The sequence below is a fragment of the Centrocercus urophasianus genome, unplaced genomic scaffold (assembly GCF_019232065.1).
Source record: "Centrocercus urophasianus isolate 14NV4802_14NV808 unplaced genomic scaffold, USGS_Curo_1.0 seq_12, whole genome shotgun sequence".
Lineage (NCBI taxonomy): Eukaryota > Metazoa > Chordata > Aves > Galliformes > Phasianidae > Centrocercus > Centrocercus urophasianus.
This window is the reverse complement of record NW_024884364.1, coordinates 60,489,509-60,511,408: the sequence shown is the minus strand read 5'-3', so window position 1 is coordinate 60,511,408 and position 21,900 is coordinate 60,489,509. Positions and strand designations below refer to the sequence as shown.

General features: G+C 38.6%; 2 protein-coding genes across 3 annotated transcripts in view; one reads left to right on the top strand and one right to left on the bottom strand.

Annotated features, from left to right (window-relative positions):
• Positions 1-2,959, bottom strand: part of RASA3 (RAS p21 protein activator 3) — a 176,286-nt gene extending 173,327 nt beyond the window's left edge. The window contains exon 1 of the mRNA XM_042810753.1: positions 2,836-2,959. The gene's annotated coding sequence lies outside the window, so the exon portion shown is untranslated. The remainder of the gene's footprint in view (positions 1-2,835) is intronic.
• Positions 2,960-4,144: 1,185 nt separating this feature from the next.
• CDC16 (cell division cycle 16) overlaps positions 4,145-21,900 on the top strand; it is a 19,341-nt gene continuing 1,585 nt past the window's right edge. Inside the window, exons 1-17 of one of the 2 annotated variants that reach the window (XM_042810573.1) lie at positions 4,145-4,267; positions 4,619-4,673; positions 5,248-5,345; positions 5,999-6,037; positions 6,521-6,661; positions 8,520-8,679; positions 9,346-9,440; positions 10,043-10,176; positions 12,031-12,110; positions 13,585-13,634; positions 14,261-14,334; positions 15,907-16,032; positions 16,124-16,276; positions 16,715-16,778; positions 18,277-18,338; positions 20,323-20,458; positions 21,486-21,576. In XM_042810573.1, coding sequence (XP_042666507.1) covers positions 4,220-4,267; positions 4,619-4,673; positions 5,248-5,345; positions 5,999-6,037; positions 6,521-6,661; positions 8,520-8,679; positions 9,346-9,440; positions 10,043-10,176; positions 12,031-12,110; positions 13,585-13,634; positions 14,261-14,334; positions 15,907-16,032; positions 16,124-16,276; positions 16,715-16,778; positions 18,277-18,338; positions 20,323-20,458; positions 21,486-21,576 — 1,606 coding nt within the window. In that variant the 5' untranslated portion in view covers positions 4,145-4,219. Of the gene's footprint in view, positions 4,268-4,618; positions 4,674-5,247; positions 5,346-5,998; positions 6,038-6,520; positions 6,662-8,519; positions 8,680-9,345; positions 9,441-10,042; positions 10,177-12,030; positions 12,111-13,584; positions 13,635-14,260; positions 14,335-15,906; positions 16,033-16,123; positions 16,277-16,714; positions 16,779-18,276; positions 18,339-20,322; positions 20,459-21,485; positions 21,577-21,900 lie in introns of those variants that run through there. The other variant, XM_042810574.1, reaches the window with a different exon arrangement.

Genomic DNA, 21,900 nt, shown 5'->3' with positions numbered 1-21,900 from the left:
CCCAGCAGGCCCATCCAGAGCAGGGTACACAAGACCACAGCCAGGTGGCTTTTGGAGTCCTCCAGCGAGGAGCCTCCACAGCCTCTGGGCAGCCTGTGCCAGCGTGTGGTAAAGCAACGTCTCTCCCCCTTCTATTAGACTTCATGGTGCTTGGTGCGACACATCTCCTTGGATGGAATGTGGAGGATCAGTATGTGAAGGGACTCCTTGTGCCTGGCCGCTGCTTGCCCATGGGTTGGGAGGGGCAAAGGATTGGAACACTAAGGCACCCTTTCATTGCATCTGCCTCCTGCTTCTCATCTCATTGCCTGGGAACAGTTGTGGAATCAATCAATCATCTCTTGACAGACTAGTACATCTGTACCCAGACTGTGACCCAAGGAAGCAGTAGGAATTTGTGAGTCCAACAAGTTCTGGGGTTGATGCAACTTGTGACAAATAACAGAACACTTTGCCATCCAAAGGGGCTGGTACGAAAAAGCACCTGTCAAAAGTCAATACTCCTATAAATAGCGATTCTAAGGGAGACCCTTTGAGCTCTCATGGAGAGGCAGTGAACGGTATCTCCCTGAGATACATGCCTCCCACATGTTACCAAATCCTCAGGGCTCTCTATCAACAGTGGCCAGGGCAAAGCTGTCTCACTTGAGTCAGCCTCAGTCATCACCTATGGAGGAATGCCAATGTATTGTGAATATTGTTCTGAACTCGACTAGAGAGAAATGCTAAGGATAGGCTAGCTTACTCTTCTTCCATCCACCTCCCGATTCATATATGTTCTTTAATGATACATGCTTGTTTCACAAGTGTGGATGCTGAGATATTTTATTGGATCCACATATCTCTGGTTATCCATGTGTGCTCCTGTGAGTATCTGTTTCACATTTCTACACTGATTTAACAGGATATCCTGTTAGTAAGTTAGTGCAAATCTTGTCATCCATGAAACTGTAATCAAGTCGCAGTTTAATCGTTACATATTTCAATAAATGACCTTATTAATTTCTAAATTAATTAATGATTAAGTGTCAACAAAATTCAATCGTTTGATCTGTCTCATATTAAGGAAAAAATCTTAGATCACTGCTAAACATAACTAGGTGAAATATATTTGCCAATTCCTGTGACGACACAGAGCTCTGTCACCTGCACAGCACAGAAGTGCTTCCTGATGTTCGGATGGAAATTTTCCTCTTATCTACACAAAACAGCTGAGTTGGAACTGTTTCTGAAACCATCACAGAAAGACAATCTGCTGCTGGAGCATTTGAGAAATCTCTCTCACCACAACATAGTGTCCTCTATTCCAAAGCCCTGATGTACCACCTCACTTCAGTTACAATACCCAAGTCTGAAAAAAAACTTATTTTTCCAATATAAAACTTTTTTACATAAAAACCCAAAGTGAACATTCACACCTTAGCTGGAACCAGTTTACATGAACAAGCATGCAACTGATTCAGGAAAAAAAAAAAAAAAAAAAAAGAAAAAAAAAAAAAAGAAAGCATCGGCAGGAAGCTGTGTGCTACTGTGTGCTATGAGAACACAGCACCTAAAGATATTTTTAGATCAAAAGAAAAAGAAAAGCAAGAAGGTTCTCAGTGCAGATAAAATACAGTAAGTTCCAAGAGTGAGAAAGTTTTAATATGACTGTGCAGCCTTCCCCCTCCTCTCAAGATTTGAGATACTAGAATGCAAATTTTTAAAGCATTTTTTAACTGATTCTCCCTGCCTTCACGTCTCTGAATACTACTAGCAAAGCAGTATGTATATCAATGCCACTTCACCATCAGAATAGTTTAGCACATCATGGTTTCCATTAGGACAGAGCTGATTTTTCCTTTGTGGTGTCATGTTTTGGCTTGCAGAGAAAAACAATGTTGAGAACACACCAATGTTTCAGTTGCTGCTGAGCAGAGCCATGCAGAGCCAAGGACATTTTGTTTTCCCAGCTTCTCATGGTATCCTGCCAGCAAGTCTGGGGGTGGAGGGGGGTTGGGTACACGGAGCTGGGAGCAGACAGAATCAGGACAGATGACATAAACTGACCAAAGGGATATTCTACATCATATGACATCATGTGAAAAAAACTATAAAAGAGGAGAGTTGGATGGACCAGCAGGTGCTGCTTGGGGACTCACTGGGCATTGGTCAGAGGGTGGTGAGCAATTGTGTTGCGCATCATTTGTTATATATATAGAGAGAGAGACAGAGATGTATAGATATACATTATATTATCACTACTATTATTCTTTTTCCCCCTTCTTTTTTTGCCTAAGTAGAGAGTTTTTATCTCAATCCATGAGCTCTACCCACAATAGCACAACACTATTTTGGAATTTGAAAGAGAAACTGAAATAGTTGTGAGAAAACTTAAAATTCAATTTTCCCCTCTCAACCAATACCTCACAATCACCATCTCACAGCTTGTTGTTCTCAATGCCATGGCTCAGCCTGCTTTGACCACACTCCTCCATCACTTCCAGAGAAGGACTAGCCTGCCTATGGATGCTCTTTGAACAACAAGGTACTTCATGATGAGCAAGGCAAAGGCTCTCCTTTGCAGAAAGGGGCCTGGATCCCAACTGCCAGAGCCCTGTAGAGCAGCCATGCTTGAGCCTCCTCATGCAGTTCAGGCATCCATGTCACAGCTCCCACCCGTGCAGTGACTCACTTGGATGAGCCAAGCTCTCATGAGAACACAAGAAAGCAGCACATGACACACAAGCATTGCAGAGCAACCCGGGATAATGGACTCTGATATGACAACATAAGAGCTATAGAGATAAAAGAATAACATATCCTGTATGCATTTCTGCGTCTCAGTTTTCTCACCCAAGCAGAGCACTTCTAGGGCCTCCCCAGGGTGCTGTAGGTTGCAGATCTTCTACACAGGTCACACCAGCTCCTCTTGAGATGATCAGCATCTTCACCCACCCCAACAAGAGCAGACTCTTCTCTTCCAACCCCCACACTTCCTGTGTATCTTTTTTTTCTCCCCCAACCAAGTCTTCTACCTTAGAGATGAGCACCAGCTCCTATCTCTTTCTGTCCTGCTGAGATAGTTAAGCATCCCTTGCTCTTTCCTCAGGTTCACCAGCTCACTGGCCTACTAGAAAATACTGAGCTCTGGGAAGCTACCACTACACTTGCTCTGTGAGGAGGATGTGATGTTTTTAAGCAAACTGTGGGTTCCACCACTCACTAGTTTGTAAACAGTACAAAAATCCCAGCTGAGCTTCTTTTCACTGAATTACAGAATCACAGAACAGTTTGGGTTGGAAGGGATCTCAAGGACCATCAAGTTCCATCCCCTGCCACAGGCAGGGCTACCAGCCACTGGATCACATAATAAACCAGGCTGCCCAGGGCCCCATCCAACCTGGCCTTGAACACCTCCAGGGACCGGGCATCCACAGCCTCTCTGGGCAGCCTGTTCCAGCACATCACCACTCTTCTGTAAAGAACTTCCCCCTGACATCCAACCTAAATCTTCCCTCCCTCAACTTCAAACCATTTCCCCTTGTCCTGCAGTTATCACCCTTTCAAAGAGTTGACTCCCCTCCTGTTGGTAGGCTCCCTTTAGCTACTGAAAGGCTGCAACGAGGTCACCCCTCAGCTTTCTTTTCTCCAGGCTGAACAAGCCCAGCTCCCTCAGCCTGTCTTTGTAGGGGAGGTGCTCCAGCCCCCTCATCATCTTCATGGCTCTCCTCTGGACCCTCTCCAGGAGCTTTCTCAGTAAAAATCTTCTCTCTGACATCCAATCTAAATCTCCCTATTGACGCCATCCCTTGCTCCTGCTTTACCAACCACTCCTCTCAGCTTGGTGCCATCAGCACACTTGCTGAGGGTGCACTCCATCCCATCATCTGCATCACAGATAAAGATGTTAAACACTACCGGACCCACGACGGACCCCTGCTTAGAAGCTGTATATGTGTGAGAGGTCAGCAGACCGGCACGTGTAAGGCAGAAACGACTTAACCGAGTTTAAAGGAAGCTGGCGGTCTTTCATGCCCTCAACCCTACACCAGCCGCCTCGCTCCCGGAACGCGGCGTTCGGGGTGCGGCTCCCGTCAGGAAGGGGACGGTCGGCGCCGAGCGGGGCCGGAAGGGGCGGCTCCGCGCGGCACGGCACGGCAGGAGCGCGCCCGGCCGGGCGGAGCGGTGAGCGCTGCCATCGAGGCGGGCTCCGCGCTCTCACACGGTCCGCGGGAGGATGAACCTGGAGCGGCTGAGGAAGCGGGTGCGGCACTACATCGACCAGGTGAGGCGCGGGGCGGCGGCAGTTGGGCTGGGGCCTCGCTGAGGCCCGGCGCGGGATAACCCCAGGCTGAGCACTCGGCCCTCAGCTGAACTGAGCTGGGGCAGCGGGGACCGACTGCAGAACTGCCCCGTCTCGCGTTGCTGACCTTGGTGTCCTTCGATGCTGGGGGACTGCCCCCTTCACGCTGATTTTTGAACTTGTGTGGAACTCAGATGGCATTCACCATTCATTAGGCATTGCATACGTAATCCGTATTAATTAAATGCAAGCAACGTGTAATAGATTTCAAGGTAAGCTAGGTAAACAAATTTCCAGTAAATCATCATAATAATTTCTGTCATTCCTTTACAGCAGCAGTATCAGAGTGCCCTGTTCTGGGCAGACAAAGTGGCTTCATTGTCTCATGGTAAGCATTAGCATGTTGCCTTGTTCTTCAGTCGCCTCTTTTTGGTTAAGTCTACTTACATTTCTTTAAATGGCGGTAGGGCTTTCATCACAAAAAAACCTAGGCTACTAGTATTTTATATTATTACGCTTTGCTTCAGCCAGCATAGATAGAAGTGCAGAAGTCTGATCAGCTTTCACTTCAGTTTTCCATTCATCTTTTCAGTAGGAGACAGTTTTGAGTTGTGTTTTGTGTTCCAGCTATTTCCAAGGGCAGGGTAGCTTACAGCTCCCATAGACAGCTGTTTATTGATGTTTTTTTCTCAAATCTATATCACTGTTATCTCCTTCTCATGCACTTCTAGTAGTTCATTGTATTTACTCTTTTAATCACTCATGTCTTTAGTTTTGAAATCTAAACTTTTTCCATTTTAACCTTGCAGTGATAGAAAGTTGTTTTTATATACATATTATCCTTTACATCATGGTGTGCTGGAATAGTGGAAAACCGATATTCTTCTAGTAAATATTCTGTATGAAAATGTTTAAAGATATTGTATCAATTGATGGTTTATAATTTCCTCTTTATTTTTAAGAGGAACCTCAAGATATCTACTGGTTGGCCCAGTGTCTTTACCTAACAGCTCAGTATCATAGGGCAGCACATGCCCTTCGATCTCGTAAATTGGATAAGGTAAGTTGTTTTAGACGAATTGCTGCTGTTCCACTTACAAACTAATGTTGTTAACCACAGCAGCTTCTTTGCTGTCAGAGGTTAAGGTCCCCAGGAATACTGATTATAAAACCTACATCATGCAGTTTACCTGCACCAAATACAGCAATACATTTCAGACTAGATATAAGGAAACATTACCATGAGGGAGATAAAGTGCTGGAAGGCTTCCTAGCAACATGGGTGATGACCTGTGCCTGTCAGTGTTCCCGGAGCATTTGGGCAATGCCCTCAGTAATGTGCTGTAACTTCTGCTTAGCCGTGAAGTTGTCAGGCAGTTGGTCAGTGATCTTCATAGATCTCTCCCAACATAACTGTTCCATGTATTGGCCCAAGGTGGGTCGCAGATAAGGCAGGGGTCCAAGGATGGAACAGCAGCAGATGTGGAGAGATGGGGTGTTGCTTCAAGTGTAGTTATTTCAGTTGTCCTCTGCTCTGCAAATGAGTGTGGTCAAGAGTGAACAGTGTCCTTTGAGTATGAGAAGTTACAGACTTAAGTAGTCATTTTGAATAAGAAGATTTTCCTTGGGTGAGAGGGCAGGAGAAGCTGTACAATTGAAAAATGAGAGAGTTATCTTTCTTTATTAATAACATGAATGCAACTTCTCTTTCAGTTATATGAAGCATGTCGCTACCTTGCGGCTAGATGTCATGTGAGTACACGTTTTTTGCCTTTATTGGAAACAAACTAAATAATATCTGTGTCTTGGGAAGATTAAATGTGTTTGAGGCTCAACATTCATTGGAATACCAAGTTTAAATTTTGGGACAGTTGATTTCAACCTTTAGCCTTCAGTATGGTTGTTGGAGTATCCATTGTAGTACTGTAGTGCTGAAATCCAATTGACCCTTTGTACAGAAAAGAAAATATTTCTCTAATATTTTGTGGGAAAAGCATGTGAATATTTTTAATATAAGTCCTGTATTATAAGTGGCTGGTGAAATGGTTTTATTTAATAGATAGTAACAGTAAAATGATATATGCATGTAAATTCAAATTTGGACATAAACCCTACTGGCAAATACTAGTTGTTTTAATCTATGCCTTTGAAATGTAGCACTAGGTACACTGACACATAATGTACAGATGTTTCAAATCCCAACCTTGTTTTTTGCACACGCATATTCGTGGCTAGTATGCTGCCAAAGAACATCAACAGGCCTTGGATATCCTTGATATGGAAGAGCCAATCAACAAAAGACTCTTTGAGAAGTACATGAAGGATGAAAGTGGATTGAAAGACTCTACCACAGACTGGGAGATGTCACAATCTTCCGTAAGTGACATTTTAAAAATAACTACTTTTATAACTAAAAAGTGTGTGTGAAGTCAGAAAGTGATTTTGAAGCTGTAGGTGTCTAAGCACTCCTTTCTGCAGAAGGTGGCTTTCAGAAATGCTGAATCATTCCTCTTTCAACCCTTAAGTCAGGTGTTGACTTGCACATATGAAAAAAACTTTACATCTTCATTTTACAGAAACATCCTGCAAAGTGCCTGCCAGTAATTTACAGAAGGGTGTTCTCAATCTGGCGTTGATTTTTAGAGTCTTTTAGCTCTGTAGTGCAGTTTCTGTCTTGGTAATGTAAAATAACATTTCTTTCAGTTGTGCTTCAGGTTCTAAGATGATATTAACGCAGGTTTTCCTCTCCTGTAGGTATTTGTTTTAATGAAAGAATTTCATCCACGTTGTCACACTTGGAAATGATGTGGCAATTGAGTGAAGTTTTTTGAAGTGGACAAAATTCTGTGTAGGCACACAGAGGGGATTCACAGTGTGTATTTAGAGTTGAAGAGTTTGTTTATCCAGATGTAAAATGAAGTTCATTAACTGAAACTACAGCAGGGGGGCTGACAAACAGATTTTTCCCTGAAAAACAGGAGCAGCAAAGTGAGTTAAATTGTCAATGTGAACTGATTTTTTTTTTTTTTTTTCTTCCCCTTTTCTAATACTGCGTTATGTAAACATTATTTATTGGCTTAACCAGAGTAGGTTTAGGCTGAATTACTCTGTTGCACCCTAATGGATATATTTAAGCTAGCCAGGCTAACAAAGTTTAAAACAAACAAACAAACAAAAAAACACAGCTTTGAGTGTTCATTCTTCATCCTTTGGTGTTTTCCCCATTTCATGGTACTTCTGCCCTAGCATCTAGTTGACTGATTCTTGAACTAAGTTGAGCAAATATTTTGTCTGAAAAATAATGCAGTCAAAAAACTCAACTTCCTCAGCCCTTCTCTTCGTGAATACTTAGGACAATTTAGTTCTCCCCACATTCATGAGTAGGTTTGGTTTGCCAAAGGAGGGAACTAGTGAGGTTGACACTGTTACAAGGAATTTACATCAAACTCCTCACTAGGATCATAGCTTTTTCAAAAGGTACTTATTTGATTGATGTGCACCAATGCTTGTTCTGGACTGAGAGTGAGCTGGGAACAATATTACCCTTTCTTTACCAGCCTCCCAGGTTTTATTGTTGTCAAAACAGCTGTACTCTTTCTAGTATGCAGACTTCTAAGGTAATTTGCCTGGTTAGTGTGACAACATATATGCATAATTCACAACCTTTTTGTAAGTAACTTGATGACAGTTTTGTGGCCTTCTGATTGAGCTGAAGGTTGGAGTTTTGAAAGAACACGTTAGTTATTAGATGCCCTAGCACTTATTTGGTAATAATTGTCTTTTCAGTACTGTCTGTGTCTTAGATTGAAAAGAAAAATACGTTTACCCAGAGTAGCTGAGTTTGCTGAGTTGGTCTTTTTCATCTTCACTGAAGACATTCTTGTCTTATGAGAAGTGTGTTGTGTAAAAGAAAGAGGTGTGGAAGTGTCCATTTCCCTTTGAAGTGTAACAGGAATGTATTTTATCTATTTTACAATTCAGTGACAGAGGTTGGATGCTCAAAGTAGGAAATACAGACTCCTGTCCTCCCTCTACATGCTTCAAGTGTGTATTTGTCTGGCTGTAAATAACCTTAAACTCATAGAAACTTTTATATTTGAAAACAGTGCTAGAATACCAGGTTCCATCATACATGAATGCTTTTTACTTTTCAGGGAGCCCATTTGATTTGTGCTCAAAAGCAAATTGCAAACATTGATTCAGTCTTTGACCTCCAGCCCTGCTTTTCCACCAGATCAAGAGCTCTATATGCCTTTTGCGAGGGAAGATCTATGATGCTTTGGATAATAGAACCCTAGCAACACACAGCTACAAAGAAGCCTTGAAGCTTGATGTTTACTGCTTTGAAGCATTTGATCTTTTAACATCGCACCATATGCTGACTGCACAAGAAGGTCTGGATGGCAGTATTTCTCAAATACAAGTAAAATGTATCTGCTTTCTTAATATGCCATTTTCCTGCATTAAAAAAAAAAAAAAATTACAATACAGAGTTTAAAAGCTGAAGTAAAAGTTGTCCTCAGTTGCTAGGAAAGTACTAGGTGATGATGGTATTAAAAGGTTTTATTTTGAAATGAATGAAAATTATAAGTTTGAGCAGATTATATTTGAACATTCGTTTTTAGTCTTGCAGTTCTAAGAATTAAAAGGAACAGAGTCACCCAGCTGTCTCATTTGTTAGCTGCAGAAGCTCCCATGCTTTTTGTTCAGCCTGACCAATGTTTTTTCTTGTTTTCAACTTCACAGCCTTTGAATTCACAAAATCCTACTAGTTTTGGCTTGTCTGTTAGTAGGTGTTATTTAATAGAGCATTCTGAGAGGTAAACTGACATGTAAAATGAGTTACAGTAATGGTGTGCGATGTCATTAAGTTTCATTTAAAAGTGTAGAAGGAAGTGAGAATTTGATAATTAATTTCCATAACTAATATTCTCTTTTTAATGCATCTTTACTGTTTGGTTGTTTTTTGTTTTTTTTTTTGCATCTGAGTTCTTACTATGTTTGTTCTTGTCGTTTTTTCCCTAATGTGACTGCTTTAAATTATTCTTTAATTTCTATAGAAAAGGAACTTCTTGAATCTCTACCTCTTAATAAACAATGTACAGAAGAAGAACAAGAATTGCTGCACTTTTTATTTGAGAATAAATTGAAAAAGGTAAAACCATAAGCTGACTAAAAAGCTGTTCAGTTGTGTTTAAATCTTGACTCCAGGGGAAAATGTTAGTTGTTAGTGTTTTTACTCTGAACTTTAGAAATACGAGTGCTTTGTAGTATTGGTCATTATTTTGTTGTTTTATGATTTATGATGCAGTAGATATCATTTGATGAAAGATAGTGTGATAGTTTTATATAATCCCATCTGGTTTAGCTTTATTTCCTGAGAAATGGTTAGGTGGGGAAAAGTACATCAACAATGTAGGCAAAATGTCCATTACCTAAAAATAACAGGTCATAACAACAGCCTTCCAAAATCTTTTTTTTCTGAAGAGAATGTGAGAGTACTGGAAGCCAACTTTATCCAAGTTGATATTCATTTGTACAGCTCATACTTCATATATGGACATTATCAAGCATCGATCGTGCTCCAAATGAGCTTTTAAAGTACATTGTAAAGAACCATTTTATCCAATATAGATTTGACTCACTTTCAGTTTAAAACGAAGAATGGTAAGCTTTATGTAGCTACATTCTTTTAGAACTAAATAAATATCTGATATTAGATTGGATTTGCAAGTTGTGTTTCTTTTTGTCTTGCAGTATAATAAACCCAGTGAAACACTGATTCCTGAATCAGTAAATGGTCTTCAGGAAAACCTGGATGTAGTAGTGTCTTTAGCTGAAAGACATTATTATAACTGTGACTTCAAGATGTGTTATAAGCGTACTTCACTGTAAGTATACAAAGTAATTTTTAAGAGTTTTTTTTGCAATGTCTTGTGGAATAGTAATTATAACTGGTGCAACTGTTCAATTCATCATAGGATCGTTTGAGTTGGGCCATTAAAGGCCAAGGGACAGTCTAACTCCCCTGCAGTGAACAAGGACAACTGCAGCTGGATTGGGGTGTGCAGAGCCCCGTCCAGTCTGACCTTGAGTATCTCCAGGGGTGGGACATCCACCACCTCTCTGGGCAACCTGTGCCAGTGCTTCACCACCCTAATCATAAAAAACAACATTTTTTCTTACATCCAATCTAAATCTCTTCTCTTCTAGTTTGAAACCATTTCCCCTTGTCCTAGCACAACAGACCATGCTATTCTGTCCCTTTCATGCATAAGTTTGATACAAAATTTCAGACAGTTAAAATGGGTAGTTTGTGCCCAGTAGTACGTGCTTCTTCTGTAATCTGTAGCAAAATTATCCAGAGCAAAACTCCAATTTATCAACGTTGTGCTGTTTTCTTCTGTTCATTCTGTTCTTTCATGTTATCTGCCTGCTTTTGATCTGGCCTGCAGAACAAACAGATCTGGTTCAGTTGGTTAGTTAAAGAGTATGATTTCTCTGGTGGGGAAATTGCCTGTCAGTTGTTACATAGCCAGGGTGTGCACAACTGTTGGGTTGTCAGATGGATCAGAACAACATGGATTGCTTCTCAACTAACACAACGCTCAATACTTACTTCTGGAGCTATTTTGTCTGCTGACCTCATAAGAAAACTAGTTTTGTGTGTACTGCATAGTCTCAGAATATGAGTCTTGTAAAGGTTCAGTTTACAGAACAGTTTTTTCTTATCTCAAACCATCACCGCATAGAGTGTCCTTTAGAAGCCAGTAGAGGCAAGATTTCTGGAAAGGCTGCAGAGAATGCTGATGGCTTTAGTGAGCTTAAACAACTGAGAAAAAACATGATTCTGCTGAAATAAATGACTCCGTTGAAGTCATTTAAATCTTTTTTTTTTTTTCCTCTGAAAATTCATTATTGCCACTCCTCTAGCAGAAAGTGGCAGGAGCACATGACTGTCAAAGAGGAGACCATCACACATTCTAGAGCTTGCAAATGGGAATCTCAGAATTCTGTAGAATAAAAATGAGTAGAATCTTACAGGGAACCTTTATACTTTTTTGTTTTAATTTGAAATACTTTGAATTATTTTTAAATGTCAACAGAACTCTTAACTGTCTGAAGGTGTACGTCTTGGAAAACGGAGTCACAGCTCTTGTACTTCTGATAGAAGAGATTCTGCAGATTTCAAGGCATTTGCTTCCCTCTGCTTACTTTACCAAATGGCAGTGCTTAGAAAAAGGGTGCAAGTCTACAAGCTGTGTCCTGCATCTAATCTATTTCTAAATGTCACTATAAATAAAAATATTAAAACTGAGCTAACTGTGTTTCCTCTGGCATGCTGCTTAACATTGTAGAGCCTATTTCCATAAGCTCAGAAAATACAGTAGCATTACAGGAAAGTTGCTGACAAGCCCGTGGAATTTATATGACAGAGAACAGTAATATTGTTGTCTGCTAGTTAAATCACAGGTGACCTGCAAGCAAACACATACTGTGTTCTATTGTTGTTGTTGTAGTTATTCTAATTGTATATTCAGCTTGCCAAGATGTTGTGTTAGTCTGGTTAAGTTAAATGAATGATTATTTTGTGGTCTTAAACCTTTATTGTGCTGGTAATAGGCACAGTCTAGTTACAAATGGTAGTCTAATGCTGAAATATTACTCAATATAAAAGCAGCCTATTTCAAACACGTTAAAGCTTTTGAAATGTGCATTTCAATTTATTTGTTTGTTTATTTTAGAGTGATGGAAAAGGATCCTTTCCATGCAAACTGTTTACCTGTCCATATAGGGACACTTGTGGAACTTAATAAAGCAAATGGTAAGAACCACAACGTTTAATGACAGTTAAAAGAACACTGCCAGGCTTCAATTTTAAAAAAAGATTCAAAGATGCCAAGAAATTCCCTTATAAGCCATTTTAAAAATAGCCATTCCTAAAATATGATGTGAAAAATAACGGGTATTTCTCTTCTTATTTGTGAGAGAATAATGCTAAGTGGAAAAGAATGGAGTTCTAGAGCTAATGGTGAAGGATGGGGCAAAGAATCTGTACTCACTTGTGATCACAAGTGTCGCTGTCTTTCAGTTCCTCGGCTACGTACCCAAAAAGTTTGTGAACTCTACTGTTCCACTTTAACTGTTTTATCTTGTTTTCAGTTGTTCTTCTAGAGTATCTAGGTGTGATTTTTCTCCAGCAACAAAATATGTTAATTTAAAGTAGGAGGAAATCTTCAGCAGTGCGTATGCTTAGGTGGTGGTGCTTTTTCCATATTAAAAAGCCTCTGTGTTCTCTCCTTGCTTTTGCTACTGTGAAGGTCTGTTTTTAGTTGAAATAAATTTATAACCAGAGAACACCTTTGAAATTATGAGAATTGCTCACTTGCAGTTGGGATGATTCTTCTCACTTCAAACTGCATATAAACGTGCAAATCAAGTGAAGGCCTTGAAAGTCTTCAATGCCAATTGGAAGATAGAATAAGGAGCTCGTGTGTTTCGCAGTGTCTCTGAGGATAGTGCATTGTAGTACACAAATAGGTCAGTAGGTGTACTGTTATTTCCAGTGTTCACTTATTTGAAGTCTGCATTGAGAACTTTTTGTAAATAAGCTGGTATTTTTTAAGCCTTTTTTTTTTTTTTCATATTTGATTTTTCTGAAACAGAGGAATTGATGCAGAGCACTCAAGTACAGAACTCATCAATTTAAAAACACCACGCTCTGAGGAAACACTTGGTTTATGTACTGTAATGCAATTTCAAAAGGCATTAAAATTGTTGTCCTGTATCTGATTACTTCCTGTAACCTGCGGTCAATTTTCTAATAGAAATAATTGCAGTTATTCAAAGAAGTAATTGCATGGAATATTTAAGTTGGTTTTGTCCTGTCTTTGGCATGTTAGTGCATAGAACACTCATTTTGAAATTGTTCTGGCCGATACATTATACCTTTTTAGATGCAGAAAGCTGAACTGTTTTACCTTCACACAATAGATTTAAGTGTAGTTCTGCAGGCATTTACTTTGATGTATGGTAGTTACCAAAGTGGTTGCAGGGGTCTTAAGGAGTGAGATGTGTAGCTGCTTGTTTGTGTACTGCAAATATATATTTTGTTTGGTTTATCTAGTTGCAGAAGTGCCTCTGTATCGAGGCAATGTGAAGCACGACCACTAAAACATTTTTGTACATGGTGTATTAATAGCACTAGACATGCTGCATATTCATGTAGGAAGCTAAGGGGCAAGAAACATCTGAATGTTTTAGCATATTTTAATTTTCTTGTTTCTTCCCCTTTGCAGAACTCTTCTATCTTTCTCATAAACTGGTGGATTTGTACCCAAATAATCCTGTAAGTTGTTCTAAGCCTCCATTACCAGGTAGTTTTCCTTAAATAAAAGCAAGCAAAAGTGGTAATGGTCAGTTTGAGATGTGTGTGTGTGTAAATATAAATATAAATAAATAATGATCAGAACTGAGTAAAATTGTTCACACCTTTTTCTCTGCATTGTAATTTTCTTATATAGAGATGTCTTTAGTGTAAGAGTAGTTGTAAAACATTCAGTGTGAGGATTTCACTTGAATAATCATTCAGAGTGTATAATAATAATAAATTAAGCCTTTCTGGGCAATCTGTTTCAGTGTTTGGCTTCATTGTGAAAATTGTTTTCCTTTTATTTGGTCTGAATTCCCCATATTGCAGCTTGTCCGTGCTGCCTCCCATCCTGTCACTGTGCTCCTTGTGAGAAGAGGCTGGCTTTTGTCTTCTGTATTCCCTATCATTAGCTAAAATTGAAGGCAGCAGTTAGCTCTGCACTTAACTTTCTCTTCTTGAGGCTGAGCAAACCCATTTAATGATGTAAACTTGCCAGCATTCTATCTGCTATACACTGTTCCCCTGTGAAGTATAACCTGCTATGATGTTTCACTGAAATCAATGTTGTATATCCAATAATTATCTTGGTTTGTAACCTGTAGGTGTCGTGGTTTGCAGTAGGTTGCTACTATCTCATGGTTGGCCACAAAAATGAACATGCCAGAAGATACCTCAGGTAAAACTTGTTTTTCTCACTTGCATATCTGTTTCTTATTCACTAAGTAAATATTTAGTGTTCACAGTTGTTATTATAACTCAGAATAAGCAGAAGGTTTCATATGGTGGTTAATACTGCAATATTTCTTTTGCTATTCCAGAAACAGGGTATAAACAATTTAGACCTGAACCTTCCAGATGATAAAATAATTATTTACAGGCTTACATGGAATCTCTTGCCAGTCACCTTCCTATTATGAGCAGGTGCAGTCCTTACATTCGTTCATGCCACCAGGCTAACTATGGCTAGGTAATCCAGCCTCAGCTTTTAGCTTAAGGACACTTGGGCATTCTCCCAGGTCCGGATTTCAAATCTAAAATTGAAGAGTTAAACAGAGAATCCTGCCGTTTGGCTATCTGCTTCTCTCTTTGCACTAACAGGCTTGTACTTGTAGGCTGGTCAGCCAGTCCACTGCTCTTTCCTGTGATAGATGTGTGTTGATTGTCAACACTGGTTGGAGAGCTGTGAAGTTACAGCATTTGTTTTGATAGTGTAAGCTTAACTGAGATGCCTTGAACCAACCTGTAGTAGATTGGTTTGGTAGTGTACTACTACAAGGCTAGCCTTAACTGTAGGCTAGGCAGTAGTTCATTAGAAAAGTATCTGGAGATACCATGGATAAAAACACAGGCTGCCATCCCATACCATTGTTTTGGAGTCACAGGACATCACAGAACAGGGTAGAAGGCACATCTGCACTATGCCAGCAATATGTAAGGAAAGGATTGTTCCAACTGCTCTAGAAGGAGGTATCTGCATGCTCATCTATTCCTACAGATTTGCAAAAGGGCTCAGCACCAAGTAGGAAAACGAGGTTTTGTCAGAACGTAGCAAAGCTGTATTGTAATGTCAACAAGTCAGTGTATGTAAAGAACATGGGAGGAATATGAGGCATTTGAATTGAATTTAAGAGAATGCAGCAAACAAGAGTTTTGGATGAAGTGGTTCATGGGGCAAGTTTTTTGGAGTGATTTAGGCTGTCTAAGATGTAGGATGGAAAGATGCCAACGTTTTGTGTCAGGTTTTGTCCCAGGAGACCGAAAACTCTTCTCCAGGATCTTCAAGATAATAAGTTTAACTGTGACAAAGCAAGATTTAGACTGAATGGTTGTTAAGGATGGCTAAGTAACCAAATAGATTACTTCTCAAATACATCGGAAACTTTTATAAAAGGATATGACATGTCTGTCATTAACTGTTAATTTACATATATTTTATATGCTGTGTGTCACTACTGACTTTTCCTATATTTTACCCGGTTTGCCTAATGTAATTGTTTCTTTTCAGTAGTGTCAAGTAGTTTCTGGTGTCCATGAACAGCAATAGAAATAATACAGGGAATTCTTGAAAATGTTTGATACTAGTAAGTGTTGAACGGTTCAAACTTTTAAAATGACCTTTATTTACATCCAGTCCTGAAAGATTATCCTAATAGATACCTAATGTCATATGATGTTGCTATGTAAGTACTGTCTGAAGCAGATGAAATTCAATTTCAAATGTCTGCTTGTAATCTGCTCTTGTTTTTAGCAAAGCTACTACGCTTGAGAGGACCTACGGACCTGCCTGGATAGCGTACGGGCATTCGTTTGCTGTTGAGAGCGAACACGACCAAGCAATGGCTGCATACTTCACAGCTGCACAGCTCATGAAAGGGTATGTCACAAATGCCATATTCAGAAAAGTTGAAGCTGGTCCATAAGTAGTAGAGAAAACTGACCTGTATCTTATGAATTTTTCTTTCTAGGTGTCATTTGCCAATGCTCTATATTGGACTGGAATATGGTTTGACCAACAACTCGAAGCTAGCTGAAAGGTTTTTTAGCCAAGCTTTAAGTATTGCACCTGAAGATCCTTTTGTTATGCATGAAGTTGGAGTGGTTGCATTTCAAAATGGAGAGTAAGCTTGCAAAATGAGATAAAATACAATTTTAAGGAAGGATTATTCTGAAATGTGATGTGCTACTATATCTATTAAAGTTCTTACTTTGTATTCTACAGTGTAAAGTATCACCTGGTTAGGAGATATTTATGTTTACCTACGTTTACCTCGTTTAGGTAATGTAAAGGCTTTTTGAGATTTCAAATATATTCTGAAAAAAATATAATGGATGGAAGTCATTCGTTGAACATCCTTGGTTTGCTTCTGGTTTGTTTTGTTTTTTAACTTTGTCTTGTCAGCCATTAAGATCGTTTGGCAAAATCGCTTCATTTTTAATGATAATTGCATTCATACAACCAAATACAATCAAAGAACTGTTGATTGTAATACAGTAATCTCATACTGATAATTAGAACTCTTTGCTAATTCACTTTTCTCTTCTCCCCTATTATTTAGCTGGAAAACTGCAGAAAAGTGGTTTCTCGATGCACTGGAAAAAATCAAAGCTATTGGAAATGAGGTATTTTTCCTCGTAATACACGTCATCATAAATCCATGCAACTCCAGGAAGTTTTTTTTTATTAAATTAAATTAAAATTGCAAAAGCAACGCAATGGAATGACTTCAAAGTCTGGACCAACTCATTGTAATTGTGTGTTCAGTTTTACAGATGAGAGTCATCATGTGTTATTTTCAATGCTACTGGAAATGGCCAAAAGTATGTTTTAATTTGAAATTAAAAACAAATGATAACAAAAGCAGAACAAAACTGTAAGTGTTGATTGGGAAGCATGGAACCCAGGTTGCATTCTTAGTCTTAGGTATTAGTAAATGAATGGTTTTTGGCCTGAAGGTAGAATTGGGTACGTGTGTGGAAGGTGGCTTCTACCATGTGGAACTGCGCTCTTGAATCACTTCCACTTTTCTTTGGAAGCCTGTAGGTGTGGATTTTTTTTCTTTCTGCCAGATGGAGACTGTGTGGGAGTGGGTCCAGGGATGCTTAACTAACTTCCTGAAAGTTAGCTGAGCTGTGAACTTACAGATAGCTTTCTAATGATTTTTAGCTGAAATTCATTTAACAAGGACACTGCCTTATGCTGCAGTACTTGTTAGCAGTGTATCTCCTACCAAGATAACGACCTTGCTTCTGGAGAACAGTGAACCTCTGACAATTAGAAAGCACTGAAAAATCACAACCCTATGTGGACAAGACATGGATTTATTAAAACAAACCGGACAGATACTAACTTATAAACTCTCTAATGTGTTTTGTTTTATTTTAGTTATCGTTGTACTGTAGATCAGGCTTAAACTTATGCAGAAGCCTCAATTCTTTTGTGTGACATTTTTTCTTTATAGAAATACTAAATGTTACATGTGCAGAAACACACACATGGAATTTTAGAATTCTAGAATTAGAGTAGGAAGCACCTAAAAGAACTAGAGATACTATTCTATTCTGTTAAATCGAAAATTCTTAATGTGATCAAGTCAAATAAATGACTTTTCAATTTCAGTGAAGTCTGTTTTAAGGATTTTGTTGTACTGGCTATTTTTCTGTTTGTTTTATAAATGAGCTCATTTATTTAGAGCAGATGAAGTTAGACTATGGAGAAGAGAGTAGAAAGACCCACAGCATTTATGTTTTGTTGTTTTTTTTTTTTAGTATGAATATCTAATTTGTGAGTCTTAATTCTCCTAGGCTTTGAGACCTTGAAGTATGACTTCTTGTTAAGTAGAAAACAAACTTTGTTTATTTTGTATTAAGGTGTCAGCGATACTAAAACTTGAAAGAAATGTAATTGGGTTTGGGGAGTCAGTAGCTGAAAACAGGTTTATTTTGGGTTTAAATACATTACTGAAGCAACTGAATATTTTTGTGAAGTTCTTCTTGGTTGTGATTGAATTGTTTCATTTGTTATGGGGTGTGGGTTTTTTGTGTGTTGTTTAAGTAGTCCTGTAAGATTTAGTTACAATCTAGCAAGCTGCAGCTGCTTGAATTGTTGATTATTTTGCAGATAACAGTTGATAAGTGGGAGCCTTTACTGAACAACTTAGGACACGTCTGCCGAAAACTGAAGTAAGTAGATATCACAGGAGCTTCAAATATCTGTAATACTACAGAAAATGTGTTTTTCTGGGCCTCCTTGTTTTCATCAGGATTGTATACCACATGAGGGCAATGTGGAAGCACCTTGTAAGAAAAACCAGGTTCCTTAGATCCGTGTCTAAAATAAGTACGCAGATTGCTCCTTATGGACAGTCTTTCACGTGCAAGTTAAAGTACTTAATGTGAAAGCCTTTCCTCAGCTGTTGATTCTTAAATAGAAAGCTGGTCATAGGCTTTTAGCTCTTCAGATGGGTCTGAAAGCAAATGAGCTACTGTCACAATCCTGACATGCTTGACTATGTCCAGTGAATTAATTCAGCACAAAACCACCTTTTATGCTATTCATTGCTTGGATCAGCACTTAAGCTTCTATTTTATTACTTTAGCTCAGTGTTCAGTGACCTTAACAATAGAATGTTATTCTATGGCTTTTAAGGACAGCACTGCTTCATGTTTCATTTCATATCTGCATCTCTGAGAAGAGGAAAAGGAAGTGCAAAGTACATATGAAAGCTTTAGTGGTTTCAACGCTGATAAATGTTCTCTCTTACTTTAATTTTAACAAGTGTTGTCTTACGTTTAACCAGTACCATATATTTTTTAATGCTGTGGTTTTAACTGCAGTTCGTGTTAGTAAGATGCCAATGAGAAGATTCCAGTTAGATATAAGCTGTATGTCTGCTTTGGCTTTGATAGTAATGGTTTTGTGTTAGAACTGCAATTATTTGTCATTTTTGTTGGGAAATACTGATGTATAACAGTTACCTGCTCTCACAAAATCAAAGAAAAAATGTGTTGTGTTTTTGTTTTTCAAATAATTCAGTTATAATTCCTTTTGTCTTTTTTAATTTCTTGCAGTAACTTAGTTACTGATTACATCCTATTCAGGGCGACTTGCATTTTACTATTTGTTCAGGTTCAGAAAGCCAATCCAGTGTATTTTCGCATCCTTGTAAACTGTCTTTTAGGAAGATGAGAGTTTAGGCAGCTGCACGTACATTTTGACAAAGTAGAATGTCCATATCTGAAAATCTTACTGGTCTATGTAGTTGAAATTTGAAAACAGCACATAAAAATAGAGTGGTAGGTAGTCAGACAGGTCAATAGTGTACTGAAACTAACATTTGAAGCTATGTGAAAGTTTTGTGCAACAGGAAAGCAGCTGCAAATTTTTATGCCTTGATTTTTGTCTTTAACAACATTATGTATTGATGTTTGCTTAATTTCATTACAGCTAGAGACATGAAAATTTCTTTTGAATAGACAATTGCTGTCTTTATTTTTGCCAGCTTGGTACCACAGGATGCTAAATGTGACACTTGAATTTTGCAGAGTAGCACCAATAACGTACACTTAATCCTTGGTTTGTAAAAAAACAAATGCAATAAGCAGTCTATGTAAGAGAGAATTTTCAAAGAAAGCATGGCTCACTTGAAAGAAATTGTGACTATGTGTAAATCTTGCTGTTCTAATGAAAACAGCGTCAAAGTGGAAGTAACAAAAGTCCTGTATGCAGCACTAAAGGGTTGTGAAATTTCTGCTTGGGGAGCTTTTCTCATTTTGAACAATGAGTGATTCAGTCTCATTGCTCCTTTACTCCCCTGGGAAGAAGAATGAGAGCTACAGAAAGAAACCTAATTTTGCAGTGAGCAGCATTAAATATCTGAAGAAATTTACCATATCTAATTACTAGAATTTTCTCCAAATGGGACCTAGCTGCAGACAGCTATTGCACTATGTAAGGGGAACAGTGATTTCTCAATTATGCTGAGGAAGAAAATGATCAACATCTGTGACTCTTGTGTGCTTTTTATGTTAAGAAAACAAATCAAAAACTTCAAAGTTCTTGACAGGATTGTCTGTCACAGAGGTAAGGAAATTATCAACAGAATACTATAACGACATCTTCCACTCTGAAGCTTGCTAATAGATATTCTGTATTTAACCCCATCAGGAAGTACGAAGAAGCACTGGAATACCATCGCCAGGCTCTAGTGCTGATCCCTCAAAATGCTTCGACTTACTCTGCCATTGGCTACATACACAGTCTGATGGGCAATTTTGAAAGTGCAATTGACTATTTTCATACGGTATGTATGCTTAAAGCGCTGGTCGCTGAGTCTGTGTTTACCATTTCATTTGGTTTTGATTTTGGAACAGATTGAATGTTTTATCCAACCCCCAAATTATTGTCTATTTTATTTATTTATTTATTTTAAGAAGTCTTCCCTAGTTTTCTATGAGTTAAGTCTAATCATTATTTTTTTAAAGCCACTTTTTTAAACTCTGTTGGTGGATCCTTCTTGTAAACCAACTGAATTATCCTACATATTATGTGTGCATTAACAACTTCTACAGCTGAAATGGTTTGAAGTAATTCCAACCTATGCTTCAAAGAAATTCTGCACTAAGTGTAGATTTTAAAAATAGGCCGCTTTCTGTTGTCATGGATTTATCTGGATGTGTTTAAAAACTGTTTGGATGTCGTGCTCAGGGACATGATTTAGCGGAGGGTTGTTAGGGTAGGATGGTTAGCTTGTGGTTGGACTCCATGATCTTCAAGGTCTTCTCCAACCCGAACAATTCTATGATTCTGTGATTGTATTTTATTATTTCCAGGACAGTTTTTGGATATTTCATGTCTTCATTGAGTAACAGTGAATTTCAGTGAGTGCTAGATTTTTCAGCATTCAGGTTGATAGGGTTGAGAATTTAGCTGCAGTTATATGTACTTAAAGCTTGTATCATGTAAATTTAATTGTAATTACTTAAGTATGTCTCAGTCTATTTCATTATCAATTGTAGTTTAGCTGTGTAAAATTAAGTTCCTTGCAGCTGTTAGAATTATTTTATTAGTGTATCTTCATGGCTTATGAGTGATTCTCTGTCTGGATACATTTCCATTTCTAGCTGTATTTTTGTGGTTTGCTTTCTTAAGTCAGTTCATATGAAAATATTTTGGTTGCATGGTATTTTGCTTTTACAGCAGGGACTACTTTGATCACATTGTCAACAAACAAACTCAGAATAGCGGACTTAAGATGCAAATGGTTTTCTATGCAGCTAAAGACTTTTTCCTGTTTTGATTTTATTTTATTGTTTTATTTTTTTTAATAGGCCCTTGGACTTAGGAGGGATGACACGTTTTCAGTCACAATGCTCGGACACTGCATAGAAATGTATATTGGTGATTCTGAAGCTTACATTGGTAAGTCATTGAATCCTTGGAGAGACATCTTGCATCAAAAAAAGACTGTCTACTGTCATCCTGCTTTTCCAGCAAATTTTTCACACAATTGAAGCAGATGTTTCTTCTCAATATTGTCAGTTAATACATCTGGAAGAACGATGCAGCTGTGTTAAATACCTTGCATGCATCATGGGTTGTATCAACTTTAAACAATGAAGAAACACTCATAGAAAGCTGGGAAGGGAATTGGCAGCTGCTTCTAGCAATGGACTTTGAATCTGAATTTTACTTTTTGTGTGTGTGTGTGTGTGTGTGTGTGTGTGTGTGTGTGTGTGTGTGTGT